The sequence below is a fragment of the Chelmon rostratus genome, chromosome 16 (assembly GCF_017976325.1).
Source record: "Chelmon rostratus isolate fCheRos1 chromosome 16, fCheRos1.pri, whole genome shotgun sequence".
Taxonomy (NCBI): domain Eukaryota; kingdom Metazoa; phylum Chordata; class Actinopteri; order Chaetodontiformes; family Chaetodontidae; genus Chelmon; species Chelmon rostratus.
The window spans coordinates 3,880,784-3,897,010 of NC_055673.1; the positions used below are offsets into that span (position 1 = coordinate 3,880,784).

Genomic DNA, 16,227 nt, shown 5'->3' on the forward strand with positions numbered 1-16,227 from the left:
CCTGGGGCCCCCAATCAACAGGTAAAGAGGGAGCAAAAAAGACGGAAAACACAAGCAGGGTTTGTGGAAGGAAAGGAGAATGTGAGATAGAGAGAGAGAGAGAGGTATGACAGCAATAACAGTTTAATTCATGATACAGCTTGCTAAATGTTTGAATATCAGCTAAATTTACATTCCCTGAAAGATTTGTTTCAAAATCTACATTTTCACTTTTAGCATTCCATATGCCTCTCTCATCACTCCATACCTCCTTATCACCTTTTCTTTAATCCACATTGACCGCCCACACATCTGTTTCCACCGCCTCCATCGCACAGGAATACCTGTGCTATTTTATGATTTTTTTGTCCTCATGTTATTTACATGTTGTTATATATCTGTGTGTGTTCGGATGTGGCCAAGTGGGGGCACTGGGGTGGTGTAGGTGCAGCTGTGTTGTTATATACACTTGCACACTTTTTCTCACAGTCTTCTTCATTAGGGACACGGGGCACACTCCGAGGCACTTATTCAGTTCTCCAATCTTCACTCCTTTTTCACACATCCTGTTCCACCCTAAACCAAACCAAAATATCTTCTCCCAAATAGAGAGAAAAACCTTTTGAGAATTTCAAGAGAGCAAGTTCATGTTTAGAACAATTTTAGCACATGACGCATTGTACAAGGAAAATGGTTCAAGTTTTATCACAAAGCAAACCACCACTGACAACCTGTCTGAATTGTTAGTCATGCAAGAAAAAGCAAATATCCCAACATGGTAAATTTGTTCATCAGATAATTTGTTTGTTTTTTTTTTATTTTTTAGATGCTTAGGGTTACTTGATATCATCTCTGGTTTTAATTGGTGGAGTTGCTGACATTACCTTATTGAACCATTAGATTGGATGTGATGATTGGGTGATTTGTCTAATGGAAAACAGAGCACACGCAAACACAAGTTATATGCCAGAGTGTCTTTTGTGAAACTGATCTTGGTCAAATAGTCTTTGTAAATAAGTCTGTGTGAGTCTGTCTTGTTACTTGCATGATTTCTTGATTGTCTTGGAGGATGTCACCGCATGCAACTACTGTACTTCTGCATCATCAGTTTCCACACCAGTTCTGCAGTCAACATGGGAATATCAATGCACATATTTCTGTCTTCTGTCTTAATGATTGTACATCTGACCTTTGTATGGCATACATGACATACATGTGTGCCACCGTCTTACCCCTGTATGTCTGTGTTCTGTATTGCGTATTTGAGGAGTTAATATTCACAATGTTGGCCTGTTTTTCCTCTACACTACATTATTTTGGTGAAATATATTCCAGTTACTTTACAGTGTAAATTTGCATGTGTTTTTATTATAGCAGCATGAGTAGTAAGAAATAATCAAGGACTGTTGTTTTCATTTTGTGGTTTTATGTGACTAATTTGCATTTGCATCCTAGTTTGGCATCCATGTTCCCTCTTTTGCATGGCTAAACTGCAACCTACAGTAGCAACAGTAAGCATCTCTGTCTTGCAGTTGGACTGCTCAGTGCATCATAAACTGTGTGTATGTATGAGAGAGCGAGAGAGAGAGGTCAGTGCATCAGTGATACGTATGTTTAGTGTGTGTGTCTGTACAGTGTGTGTGTTCAGCATCAGCTTTACCTGACCAGTCACACCCTCAGTGCCTCTGCCAAACCACAGGCTCCGGTTCATATTAGCACAAAGATGCTGCTTTGTCATTTAATATTGGGAATGGCATTACTGGAGAGATCAGCAAAAACAAACCAAATAACTTGGCATGAAATTTCTCAAAATGTGGAATTTGAATTTGATTTAGTAATGGTACTTTTTTCAGCTGTATTTTTGCTTACTCTTTTAAAACTTGTATTAATCCTCTGCTGTATCCAGTAATGCCTGTACAGTCTCAGTAAATCATCCAAGCCTTGGCCATCTTTATGTCATTGTTTCTGAAAACATCCACTCTTGTCTTTCTCTCTCCTTCTGTCCATCCCTTGTTTGTGCTGTTCACCCCCTCCCAACCCTTCCATGTATTGTTGTCTTCCTCCACGTTCTCTCCCTGTCTTTGTTAAAATGCACTTTTACATACTAAACAACATCTCAACTAAACAATAATCATGGATATTAGAAGAAGGCGCTCAATGGAAAAGCAGCTCCCACTAAATCCAGCCCTGTCAAAGCAAAACCCACTCCAGTTAAGCCAGCCAAGACTGGACCACACAGACTTGTAGTCAAGGTGCCTATGCCCACCAAAGCTCCCAAGTCTTCCACAGCCAAGCCATCCAAAGTAAAGCCCACTGCAGTAGAGATCCTCTTGTCCAAGATCAAACCGACAGCAGCAGCTAAATCTAAGTCCACAGCTGCCACAGCTGCCACAGCTAAGAACGGCAATGGTAAACTAGCTGCAGAGAAGAAAACAAGTGGCAGTACTAAAGCCACCAACAATGGCAATGGAAAAGCCATTGTATCAAAAATAAACACCAATGGCAAAGCTACAGCTGATGCCAAGCCTACAGCTCAGGCCAAAGTGAATGGAAATGGCAATGGCAAGGTTGTAGCTGAGAAGAAAGTCAATGGTAATGGAAATGGACAATCCTCAGCAGAAAAGAAAGCCAGTGGAAATGGAAAAGTCACTGTTGTGTCTAAGACTAATGGAAACATCAATGGCAAAGCTACAGTAGAGTATAAGGCCAATGGAAATGGCAAAACTACCATCGAGGTTAAAGAGGTTAAAGTTAAAGTCAATGGCAAAACCGAGAATAAAGTAAATGGTGAGGCTAAAGCTAATGGCAGTGGCAAAGTTATTACTGTGGTAGAAAAGAAAGCCATTAGTAATGGTGCTACAAATCAGGCAAAAATTGAAACCACTACAAAAGCAAAGACTGAGAAAGTTGTTAAAGTAGAAAAGATAGAAAAGACTGTGGTCAGTGCAGCTAAATCAGCTGTCAAAGTAGACGTTACTAAGTCACTCAAACCCACAAAAGCATCAAAGCCTGAACCTACAAAAACGGCAAAGGTTGTGGCCACCAAACCTCCAGCAGCAAAAACACAAGTAAATGCAGAGGTCAAGGAGGTCACCAAAGTTAAAACTCTGGTCACCAAAGTCCCCCTGGTCAAATCAACTGTGAGCAAAGTAGTGAAGAATGTGGTCGAAAAGGTTTCCATCCCGAAGAAAGTAGCTTCAACATCTACCCCAGTCCGGCCCACTCCACCCAGACCCACGAAATCCAAGATGGTGGTGGACATTAATGTCAAATCCCAGCACAAACCTTTCCCACCTTTTGGCAAGACCGCGCTGAGTGGAACTGCAGTCCCAGCGAAGAAAATTAACAACGGTTATCAACAGGTACAACAGGAGGGCCCATGTTGGGGTTGAAATGACCAGAATGGTATGTCCGATCTTTCCCGCCTGGCTGCCAGGTCTTTCCACCATACAGGGTCTGCAACAAAATTTTTGTGAAACTTAATGTTTGGAATTTTTACTGTTTTTTGGTGTCTCTTTTATGACAAGTCTGATATTTCAATAGATGAGTGAAAGTACAAATTTTGAAGTAAATCCTTGATGGTGGGCAGTCTGGTCTTCAGAATGGAAGTTGGTTCATACCAAGCTGGGTGCCTTCTCTTCTGTTTATATATCATATGATCTTCATGATCAACCCAACTTCTCCATATGATATGATACAGCGGTGCACATTGAAGCATGGCTAATTGTACAGTTTCATTGTTCTATACTTCACTTCATACTCCTACCTTCAAGCTGCTGAAACTGGATCTCAGAACCTGAATACACTCCAGCACTCCGTCTCTTTCTTTTTTGGGGGAAACCATTAACGTACCGGATAAATGAATGAGCATGGATTGCTATGGGAAAACACAAATACTATCACGTTCTATACACAAGGACCACAACAACACTCCCCTGTCACTCTGTCATTCTCTCTTTTTTTTTGTTTTTTTAGGTACCTTTGTTTTCTCTCTGACACCTGTTTCTCTGTCTCTATATATTTTTGTATCAAATATGAATAAAGCAGCCTCACAGAAACTAAAAAGCAAGCTTTAACTGTGCTGTCATTAAAGGTAAATTTAATTCAATTTGTAGTCTACTACCGTATATTAAGCTGACATGCTTCAAAGTAGAGACATTGTGAGGGTCATTAATGGGTTCTGGAAAATTCATAGCATGCACCAATTGTTACATTGAAGTCGCTGAATTATGTTCTGTGAGGCTGCTGATTGGTGTTCTCTCTGTTTTCTGGTCTTGGGTGAAACTAGACATCCCAAAGCATCAAGTTATGATGTTTTCATCTGAAGGGATGGATAGAGGCTCTCAGTTCAACTTCCAGTAAGAGCAGACTTCACCCTTTCATGAATCTTGGCTTTGTGAGCTTTAAAAAGCAAAAAGTTTTCAACAATACAGTAAAAAGAAATCTCAGCAAAGTAGTCTCAATGACTCCCTAAATCTTGCATATGGCAACATTTATAGTTATTGAGATTCTGGAACTACCTGAAATTTCTTTTTAAAATGGATCTCAGCAGCTTTAAAAATGTGGGTTGCCAGTAAAAATGTCTTTGCCTCTGGCAACCACAATTTTATGATGTGTTCCATTTTCTTTTTTTAACTCGTCATCACTTACAAGCAGACTTTGAACTAACCAAGCTCTTCCAATCAAATCTGCTTACCTCCTCCCTGCTCCCCAATTCCTGTCAACTTGACCAATCAGGATGTAGACACTGAATATTCCGAGGCTGGCCACACCCCTACAGAGAGTGATTATTACTATGGGGAGACGGTCCCACTGCCAGACGGTGAGGTGATTGGACAAGAAGAGACCCCCGTACAGGTAAAAAGAAAATTACACGCTTATCAGTGACACAGGTCAAGAAGATTAAGTAGTCAAAGAAGACCAACAAACTAGATAAACCTTATAAAGATCATACATACATATAAATTAACCTCCAAATTTCCACATAGATTTGCTTAATTTGCACAGAAAAATATAAAAAGTCAGAAGTTACCAATTATCTCATGGTGACAAAAACAAGAATAAATCATCATCTTAATCCAGCAGACTACCATCACCAAAGGAAGAAAACAGTGTGGTGGTGAGCCCAGTCTTTGTAGTTTAACCAAATAGTTATAGCTCTGTGTCTCTCTTTACACTTTTCTAACCAGACATCAATGTTTTGTCGGCACCGATGCCACATGACAAGACATAAAAGAAAAGCATTGTCAAAAGAGAATGCACCACATTCATCTGCTTGTATCATCAAACATTTTTATGTGGCTCCCCTTTTCCCTAACAACAAGATTCCTGTTTTGTTCTCATCTCAAGATCCTTGGTTGATCAGGTTTTGATCTTGTCATAAGAACAAAAAAATCTTGTGATAATGGGATCCACGTAGGAATATTTCATATGCAGTTTTAACCAAAGGTAGATGAATATAATGCATTCTATTTTGAGAGAAAAATGTAACTGAACTAAGGAAAACCGTAGTTGCTGTGGCTTACTTGACAGCCCTAAACTGTACTCAGAATTTGAGAATATGAGTTTCTCACTGTTCTGATCAGTTTCTCACAGTTCACTCACTGTGGCAATAATTCATACTGTCATCATTAATATTTTATCTATATAAGATGCCTTTGATGACTTTGTTTTCTTGTATGATTTTGATGCAAATGATCTTTTTGCTTCTGTTTTGATGAGAAATGTTCTAAATGGTATATTTTAGGTGCAGATATACACATTATTCACAGTTTGTTGTCATAGGGCTTCATATGTATTCACTTTGTCAGTGATTGCTTTTTTATATGAGATAACAGTACAGCGTAATCCCACTGGATTCATATTTGTTTTTAAGACACCTGTGGTAAGTAAAATAGAAAATAACATAGTCTTTGCTTTGCATAGCAGAAGTTTGTTTTCACAAAGTGCTTCATATCAGTTCTGTGTGTTTAGGGACTATGCAAGCATGACCTTGGCATTAAAAGTGTCTTTCTCTCTCACATTTTAAAGCAAATTTACAATGTCAGATAATGTATCTTGGCAAATTTAGAGAAGTCATGTGGTTACACAGGTCATTACACACAAGCTGATGAGGATATGCCTTGGTGGAAACACATGCTATTATAAGCGCAACAATACACGATTAACACAATATTTAAGGTTGCAGGGTAAACCTGCTAATCAGACTGAAGTTACAGCATGAGGGACTGATAGAGTCCCCACAGTCTGCCAGATGTCTTTTTGTTTTCTGTTCCTATGTCACTGTTCATTTGCAAGAGGTAAGACTCACTTCTTTCTATATATGCCCCCCTTTTCCACTCCCCCTGTTGTTTCATTCTACACTTCTCTTTCCTTTACTAACATTTCCCCATCACACATACCTCTCTCTCTCTTTACTATCCATTCTTTCTCTTGGATCTTTATTTTCCCTTGCCTGGTTTATCTTCTCGTGCCCCTCTGTATCCCGTTGCGACTCTGATAAACCCACCCCAGCCCCAGGAGCCATCATTGGTGGGAGAGGAAGTAGATGCCACCAAGGCAGGCGGTGTGGGCGAGGAGGCCTTCACTGAGGAGTATGTGACTGGGGACGTGGGCCTTAAGGAATACGACTATTCCTACAGGGACTACAATGAGCCATTACAGGAGACTGGAGAGGTCGATGCCAACATGGGCCCCGCCCTGTCCGCTGTGACAGACGAGGGAGGCGTAAGTCGTTTTGCTTCACAGGCAAAAAAAAAACAAAAAACAAAATCACTTTCAACCAACTGTGAATCCTAGTTTTTGTCAAACTGTATTCAATGTCCTCTCAAATGACTTGTTTGAGTTTGCCTACTCTAAAAGTCTTTTGTTTTTACCACTCTGAGACCTATTGACCTTTTTATCCACGGTGGCTAATTTGAACAAACATGGCACTGTAGGAAACAGTGCCATCTGGAAGGCTGGATAGAAAATGTAGTCATAGTTACCTGCACTTTAACACATAAGTGTGAACCTCAGATAGACCTGAATGTTATGAAAACCTGTTTAGACTTAATCTTAAAAATGAACCTTCAGTGTACCCTCAGAATTGTTTTATGTGTTGCTTCTTAGCAGCTATTTTAGTTCCCCATCCAAAGTGTGAAATAAGTAAATTCAGAATGGCAATGTAAAAAAAGTCTATTCGCAGATTCATTTTTATGCCAGGCAAGCTCAATCAATCACAGAGACACCTGTATTTGAATGCATTTCAAATACTTTAAGGACCAAGACTTTGTCCCCACACCAGTGGTTGAAATGGGTTTTAATCTATACGGTGTATAGTGGGCAGCTCAGGACCCCAGGAAGAATAGCTATTACCATGGTAGAAGCTATTGGGGATTTATGTTTATAAACATAAACAATAACTTCAACTATCACATACACTGCATAAAGAGGCATTTGGAAGTGCAGTAACCGATTGCTGCATTTTTGTCTTGAATGCCATTTATCTCAGTGTATGGCTTCATTTAGAACTGCTAAGCACAGATGATTCTCTATCTATGCAAAAGTAATGGACCAACCGTTTGGAGAACAACTGAATCTTCGGTATTTGGACGAAAGCTTATGCCGTTATCACAAGTGAAACAGGTTTTCCTTTTTATCATTCTATTTTCTACCCTGAAATAATAGAGTTAATGTGCCAAATAATGTGGGTATCTTTATGTGAATGTGCATCATCTGCTGTCTGAATGCATGCAGCCAAAACAGCATTGTCTGTACATGCATTCTATGAACGTGTTTATGTTTTGTTTTTTTTACAATGGGTGTGTCTAAGTACCTCTATACTGACTACGCTGTGTTGTTGGCTACATGTCTGTTTTCCTCAGGCTGCCGTCAGAGGCCAGAAAGGAGAGAAAGGAGAACCTGCTGTCTTGGAGCCTGTGAGTTACTAATTGTCTTTATGCAGCTTTACCTGAGGAGGTGTATTCAAAATGACTAGCTCTGTGACAGAAAGGGAAAATTTCTCCTGGTCATGTTTCCCAGAAGCTACAGGAATTTGCACCTGCAACCTCCCGTGTTATAAAATCACAGTACATATCTCCAGGTAGTTACCCAGACTGCTCCTATTTGTTTAAACTGGTGCCAGTGAGTCATTCTTAATGTTTGTGACCTGTTCACTAGTTGTCAATTTCTAATTGGGAATTTATACTCCCTATGACTTAGAAAGCTTGTAGTCCAAGTGTCAGCATCCATGCCCACTCAAAGGCTAAATTTCATACATAAGCTTCTTGTTCTCAGAGAAAAGACTGAACATTTTTCTGTCTGATAGATAAACTGATTTTTTTCTTTACTGCACAGTGTCCCAAAATGCTGAAATAGGTTATTTAACCTTAAATGCAGCTGATGAAAAGGGACAGGTCCCTCCAGTAGGATGTAAATGAGTTTTCCATTCAGAAAATTGCACTCGTTAAGTGCATTACAAGCCATCTTTATCTCACAAAATCAGGATCCTGATTAATGGAGTAATGTTGTACTGTACACCCTTGATTTAAACTCCTGTTGGGTTTTTGTGCATTTTTTTTTTTCACGTTATTTTGATTTTTGCAGGGTATGCTTATTGAAGGCCCTCCAGGACCAGAGGGACCTGCTGTAAGTACATGATGTTTTTTCTTTCTGAAAGAGGTTTTACTTACCTCTAAATTCTACATTAATGCTCATGTTGTTTGCGCTTCTACACTAGTACCTTCATTCTCTGACATATGAACTTATTTTGATATATTTTTGGTAGTGTAATTTGCTTGTTGCCAATATAACTACCAGTTTTAGCCAGTACACTTCTCTATTTCAAGGTTGTGACATTTCTTGAATGTTATGTTTAGCACATTTCTATGCAGCACCATAATCCAACTGCACCTGACAGTGACATAGAAATTGGCCAGCTCATTGAGTCTGTACTCAGAATACTTAAGCACTCTTCCTTCCTCTCTTTCAGGGTCCTACTGGCCCTCCCGGCTCTTCTGGACCCCCTGGCTCTGTCGGTGACCCTGGTGAGAGGGTGAGTGTTTCACCTTATCTGAAGAAGTCCAGGTTTATAGAGACATCAGAGCTGAATCTGTTCGCAAACATTTTTAAGACATTATTGGCCGTTAGAGATGCACTTTACAAAAGAAGCATATTTCACTTCCACTCTATCCTTTAACCTGCCAACTCAACCCTCCTTCTCTCCATCTTCCAGGGCCCTTCTGGAAGGCCTGGTCTGCCTGGAGCTGATGGAGTACCTGGACCTCCTGGAACCTCAGTCATGCTGCCTGTGAGTCACCTTTCACTTTTGATGCTCTATTAGAGATGGATACTGTCTAAATAGCCATAAATGTGAGTGATGTTTGCTCCAACGTTGCAGTTTGTAGGTACCTTTAATACTTAGCATTGGCCCATGTTCACTACTCTCTACAGTTCTGTATGTTCAGTACACATACCTGTTACAATGGCTTGATGCTGGCTTTTCTTTAAATATCGTAATATAATATAGTAAGTTGCCAGTTCCTCGCTGATCACAGCTGCAGTCAATAAACCTGCAATCGTATTTGGATCTGTTTGTCTTTGTTATTAGTTTTACTAATTCTTTAGTGTCCACTCACATAGTCTAAATGCTTTTTTCTTCTTGCAGTTCCGTTTTGGTCAGAGTGGAGGAGATAAGGGTCCTGTCGTTTCTGCACAGGAAGCCCAGGCAGCAGCCATCTTGTCTCAGGCCAGGGTCAGTCGTCACTTTTGCTTCACATTTTCACTGTGCAGTTAGTTTGCCTCAAGGATTAGAGGACCAGAATCTGAGGAGTCTTGACACTTCACCATTGCCTGGGACTGTCACTGTCTTTGAAGAACTTTGTGTCCAAAGATGTATTGTAACGTGTATGCACATCTGATTTTATAGACATCATCCTTTCTTTGCTATTGATGTTAAAAAAGGCCATTCCCTTACTGAAGTTAGAACAAGAACACTGAGCAAAATATAATACACAACAAAAAAAGACAGACTGTTCTCATTCAGAGAGATTTATAATTCATACACCACCAACATCACAGGCAGTCATGTGCCTCCATCAGCACTGATAGTGAGATGTTGTTGTCTATAGATGGCTCTGAAAGGACCTCCTGGACCAATGGGATTCACTGGACGCCCTGGACCCCTGGTATGTTATCTGTCATTTGGACCCTTAACTGTTCATATCAGTTTGTTTTTGTCATTGCTAATGGTCAATTTCACAAGCTATCTGGTTCTACACAATACAAATTTGACCAATACATACAATACAATCAATCTTCATGGAGTTTTTGTTAAGTTCTTAATTGTAAAAACAGTGTTTTTCTTTAGTCTTCATTAGAAGGCGTGGACTGAGAGATGGTTTTGGTGAAGATGATGATAAATACTGTGTCTGTTTCAGGGAAATCCAGGAAGTCCTGGTCTGAAGGGAGAGAGCGGAGACCCCGGTCCTCAGGTGATAACACTTACTGAGCCAAACCTGAACTCTCACCTCACATCAAATTCAAATAATTTGAATAGTTTGCACATCAAATTATGTAATCAACCTTTCCTTTAACAGTGCAATATTGTTTGTATGATTATTGAACTTATAGTACACTATAGTAGCTCAGCTTGATGACAAACATCTATCACAGACATCTGATTAATTTTTCAGGGCACCAGGGGACCCTCGGGTTTGATGGGACCTCCAGGCAAATCAGGAAGAAGAGTGAGTATAAAAAATGGCCGGCCTACCTTGTGATTACTCCATTTCATTGAGTTGTTCATTCTCTGTTTAATGGGGCCACTCCAAGTTTAAGTACATTCTGCAGTAAATGGTGTAGATGTTTATCAACCCTCCTCAACACTTAAACAAGAAATCATGTAGTTCCACACCTGGAGCTCTTCTATCCACCTCTTTTAAATTCTATCTTAGCCAGGCATGTCTTGTAAAAAACAAAACATGGGTATTTGGCACATGGTACAACTGTTGCCTCATGTACAGTAGCACTTTTAAACATGTTCTTCCACTTCTTGTCTCCTAACAGGGCCGTGCTGGAGCTGATGGTGCCAGGGGAATGCCTGGAGAGCCTGGAGTGAAGGTAGCATTCCTTTATGGACACTGTCAAAATGAACTGTACTAGCTCGTGATTTTTGCTTGTAGCTGATCTTGTCACATGGCTGGCATTTTGAAAGTCCTGGAACAGATCATTCTATTTGAAAAATGAAATGCTGGTGTCATTTAAGTGCGAAGTCAAACAGACAGTAACTGTTATGTTCATTTAACATATATTTCCCTTGAGTCTTGGTGAAATTGTGTAACCCTGTAGGCTACACAGGAGTATGATTAAGCCAGCTTTTACTTGATCTTGGTCTTCTATAGTGCAGTAGTAATACCTTACATATCTATGTGTCTCTCTCAGGGTGACCGTGGTTTTGATGGCCTTCCTGGTTTGCCTGGTGACAAAGGACACAGGGTGAGTCAAAAGCAAATCACAATCGAAATGCCACACGCACAGTGTTATTGTTTTTTGTATGGTGGTAGAAGTGAAAGAAGCAGCAGCAGTAAATTCAATATTGACTCTTCTTGAATATGTAGAAGAGCGATAATAGTTGAGTATCTGTTTGTAAGCCGAGCTAAATATTTTTTGTCTGATTCCTTATTCCTCCGCTCTTTCATCTCCCCCAGGGTGACTCAGGAGCAATGGGACCCGCAGGACCTCAAGGAGAGGACGGAGAGAGGGTACGAAGATATGAAAAGAACTTGAAATTATTCCAAAACATCTGTCATCGTATCACGCAGAAACTCTTACTAATCAGCATCTTTCCGTCCTTGGCATGTTGTTTCTGTGTGTCTTTCCAGGGAGACGACGGAGAGGTTGGACCCAGAGGTCTCCCAGGTGAACCAGTGAGTGTTTCCATGACCACACACCTGATAGTCAAACCTGTCTGTTTGTGTCTCACTTATGCTCCCCCTGCTATCAACAACCTCCCAAAATACATCTCTCTGTATACATCTGTAGCACCCTTTGTTTCTCACCATAGCAATGATACATGAAGTAGTTGGGCCACTCCTCATTAATTATGTGTAGGGCAGTGATGGAGAGATAGAAGTTGCAGCCAGGTGTTGTCAGGGCCACAGGTGTGTGATGCGATGGTTTCAACAAAAAAGATACCAACTCATGTGCAGACTGAAAAGTAATAGCTTGCAAGAAATGGATTTGTGGATTTAAACTCCTGTGAGGGTAGACTTTCAAAATGTTATAAAATTTATAAAATAAGATGACTTACTAGAATTTTTCTCTTGTAATTTATAGACTAGTCTTTTATGTATAGAGACAATATACAACATACACTTAGTGGCTACTATTAGGCACACCTGTTCACTCTAATGCAGTCCAATACAACAGCTCTGCCATAAATTCTACCTATTTTGAATTGTTCAGTTTTTGTTGACGGTGTCCAAAATGTGTGAATTCAATGATACATTTATTATTGAGCTCGTAGTTACAGCAGGTGTTGTTCTGGACTGCTTTATATTGAGAGGTGTCAGTTCTTCTTTTTTCTACCATTTACATACGTGAGGGGGGGTAAGAATATTAGAAAGACATCTTAATATAAAGCAACACCATCAGATTTATCGTATTATTTTGACACTTATGTACACATTTCCATCAGTAACATCATCGCCTATCACAATTCTGGAATCAGCCTATATAATTTGTAGCAAATACTTGTGTTATTTATCAACAAACAGTAACAATCATTACAAAATAGTAATCAGTATACTGCCACATATTCAGTTTGTTGTGATGCTGTTGTTGCTGCTGCAGCTTTTGTTGACCTTTGACCTCCCATTCATATCTACATTATTATTTATGATTTATTTATCATGTCATTTAAGGCTTTGATTACTCATTGATCTTGACTTGCATTTATGTGTTTGCGTGTGTGTGTGTGTGTGTGTGTCTGTTTCTTTGTGTGTGTGTTTGTGTCTATAGGGACCTCGTGGTTTGCTCGGACCTAAAGGCCCTCCTGGAATCCCTGGACCTCCTGTGAGTAAAAACTATTTCAAACCACATCGTGCTCCAGTTACTTTAGCTGCATTGTTTTGTTCCTCTGTGACCACAGAACACCCACAGCATCTCCTGAAATAAACCTGATATAGAGACGGGGGTTTATCCAGTAACCTAAAAATGAACATGTTATGTTCCCACAGTCACCTTAAAACAATATCAAGTCACCAGTATCACCCAGGATTTAGGCAGCCAAATCCCATCTATCCATTTGACACTCATATTTATGGGTACTAGAGTTGTTTTGCTAAAGTGGTTTGGCTCTGCTCTTTAAAAAAGTACTTCAGCGATTTAGCATTGTGCTCGTACAACGTTGTCTGACTCGTACTGGACAGTTTTTTGTTAAAGGATCAAAATAGATGCAGCAGCACAAGAGATATTGTCTCTTTGATTCCACACATTCTTCTTCCTCGTCAAATCCTGGCACCTACATTACCCATAATACAACTGGACTAACAACAGTTCAGTCAGAGATTCGGGTGTGTTATGCTAATAGTGGCTGATGTAGCCGCTAGCCTCAAACAGAGATTAGGAGTAAGCTACGGAGGTCTGGTAAGATCACTTCTTTCTAACTCCCCACCCCAGATTTTTGCCATTTTCAAACTTTTCCTCTTTAGCCCCAATCAGCATCACTTGAGGCAATCTGTTCACACAGCTCTCTCTAGAGCCACAAAAGTCCTTTTACAACCTTTTCCCTTTTTACCAATACTCAATACTTTTCATTACTACTGTTTGCTATTTTGCTATTTTATTATTATGTATATAATTTTTTACTGCTCGCTATTTTGATATTTTATTATGTATAGTTTGTTCTTTATAGTCTTATTTCACAATTTTTCACTTATTTCGCTGTGTGTAATGCTGCTGCTGCACTGCAATTTCCCAGCTTGGGATAAATAAAGTATATCTATCTATTTGTCTACCTATCTACCAAGACAGTTATGTCTCGAGTCGGTGGAGTTCTCCTTTAAGCAGCAGTGTTTAAGTACCTGCAGATTCCTTCAAATCTGAAGACACACACTATCATCATCATCAAAATCTGTGATTTGCTTTGAGTGACATTAAACACAGATAGTTTCAGTTCCTGCAGATAAAAAAGCCTTTGGATAGAAACCCTCACTTAATGACTTAGTTTGTAGTCACTCACAGTAACAACTCACAAAAGCAAGATGTTAGAATAAACAGGACAAGTCTTTGAATTATGTTGTGTGTTATCCATTGGAATGATTAACATCACTTTTTTTTTTCAGAATTCCAGTCTGATTTTTCTCTGTTCATCCTCTCTTCTCCTCAGGGTGTAAGAGGAAATGACGGACCCCACGGTCCCAAGGGAAACCTGGTCAGTGTTATCTACCATGTTATCATGTAACCATGTATTATCTGAAAACATTTGGCATCAGTACCTGTTACAGTAACACAAAACTTTTTTATCATTGTCTCTTCCTCATCTGTCCTTCGCTCTGTGCTCCTGTGTGCTTTGCATTTGTCATCACTTAATTTTCTATTTCTGTCTCTCAGGGTCCCCAAGGAGAACCAGGACCTCCAGGTCAGCAGGGAACCCCAGGAACTCAGGTGAGACAGAGTACAGTTGGCCAGTTTCTTTCACAAACTATTTGTATGCTGAGGGTGTAGGTGTGCATACACATGCACGCAAAAAAAGGAAACAGTAATGTTAAGAGTGTGTTTTCATTCCATACATTGAGCATAATTTTTGTTTTGTTTTCATGCAGGGAATGCCAGGACCTCAGGGAGCCCTTGGACCCCCAGGAGAGAAAGTAAGTAACCAAAAATATATAGTTACTCTGCATTAGAAGTACCACAAAATACAGGAAGTACTTTTTCTGAGAGATATATTCAACAAGCACCAGCATACATAGAATGAACAGGATGAACGTACTGATTTTACTCATTAAGCCCTCTGCATTCATGGTAGAGATGTAAATGACGAAAATCTGTGAAAGCAGATTTAACCCTTTCAGGCATTTTGGGAATCCAGTATTGCAATGAAACAGTGTTAAGAGAGCATTCTGCATTTATCTACAAAAAAACAGATATTGACACATAATGATGTGACTTGCATATATGTGTGGTCATAGAGGGGCCAGATTCTTAACAAAATTGTCATAGTGTTATTAGCTGTGATATTTATCTCCACTTCCTGGTACATAAAGTCGCATGTTTTGTAGTTCTTAATCCAATGTCACAGTTTTTTCCAGGAAGTATTTGAAAGTATTTTTGAAGATTTTTTGTCAAAAATTGACAAATAAGTTTATACCCCTGATTTAAAAAAACGTTGGGACTCTGTGTAAAACGTAAATAAGAACAGAATGCAGTCATTTGCAAACAAACTGTGTTTACTGACAACAGTTTTATGAAGTGTTCCTGAGCCCATGTAGTAATATCCTTTCCTATACAGTTATGTGTTCAAAGTGGTGAACCTGCTCCATCCTCGCTGTGAACGACTGAGCCTTTCCAGGATGCTCCTTTCATACCAATCATGATACTATCAGTTGTTACCAGTGAACCTGTTTACCTGTGGAATGTTTAAAGCAGGTGTTTTTGGAACATTCCACTACATTCCCAGTCTTTTGTTGCTCCTGTACCAACTTGTTGGAAATGTGTTGCTGTTTCAAAATCAGAACAAGCATATATTATCCCAACTTTTTGGGGATCAGGGTTGTATTATATGATGATCCTTTTATTTAAACTTTAAATAAAAGGATCATCATATAATACAATTTAAAGGCTCTGGAAATTGTGAACCAGTGCAGTTTTACCCAAAACATTATGCTATATTATCTTAGATTCAATTAGAAACATTGCGTGCATATTTTAGCATATTTTATTAATCTGGATTTCATTACGTAAAGGGGTGAGGAGGGTTGCATGATGATCACTCTTTATCAATGTCTGTCTCTGTTGTTGACTTATAAAGCAGTTGTCATTTTGTAAAGTATGCTTATTCACTTTGTTGCCAGTATTTAGATTGGTACCAGTCTCTCTATCTGTCCATTAAACATACAGCTGACTAGCTTCAAATCAGCATCAGAATCGGCCTTTTGCGTTAACATAAAGACTGGAAATAGGGGAAAACCAGCCAGCCAGGTTCTGTCCCACCATATAAACATCAACCTATCAGCCCCTCTAAAACTCACTAATTACCACTGCCCCTGT

The 16,227-nt window shown here is 39.5% G+C and overlaps 1 protein-coding gene across 3 annotated transcripts in view; it reads left to right on the forward strand.

The window, feature by feature from the left end:
- The window catches only part of col11a2 (collagen, type XI, alpha 2), a 50,361-nt gene that overhangs the window by 18,080 nt on the left and 16,054 nt on the right, over positions 1-16,227 (forward strand). Inside the window, exons 6-24 of one of the 3 annotated variants that reach the window (XM_041955182.1) lie at positions 2,124-3,341; positions 4,717-4,836; positions 6,493-6,705; positions 7,845-7,898; positions 8,566-8,607; positions 8,951-9,013; positions 9,194-9,268; positions 9,626-9,712; positions 10,089-10,145; positions 10,398-10,451; positions 10,653-10,706; positions 11,026-11,079; positions 11,401-11,454; positions 11,667-11,720; positions 11,841-11,885; positions 12,979-13,032; positions 14,348-14,392; positions 14,572-14,625; positions 14,784-14,828. In XM_041955182.1, the coding sequence (XP_041811116.1) occupies positions 2,124-3,341; positions 4,717-4,836; positions 6,493-6,705; positions 7,845-7,898; positions 8,566-8,607; positions 8,951-9,013; positions 9,194-9,268; positions 9,626-9,712; positions 10,089-10,145; positions 10,398-10,451; positions 10,653-10,706; positions 11,026-11,079; positions 11,401-11,454; positions 11,667-11,720; positions 11,841-11,885; positions 12,979-13,032; positions 14,348-14,392; positions 14,572-14,625; positions 14,784-14,828 (2,442 nt within the window). The remainder of the gene's footprint in view (positions 1-2,123; positions 3,342-4,716; positions 4,837-6,492; positions 6,706-7,844; positions 7,899-8,565; positions 8,608-8,950; positions 9,014-9,193; positions 9,269-9,625; positions 9,713-10,088; positions 10,146-10,397; positions 10,452-10,652; positions 10,707-11,025; positions 11,080-11,400; positions 11,455-11,666; positions 11,721-11,840; positions 11,886-12,978; positions 13,033-14,347; positions 14,393-14,571; positions 14,626-14,783; positions 14,829-16,227) is intronic. The other 2 variants (XM_041955184.1, XM_041955185.1) reach the window with 2 other exon arrangements.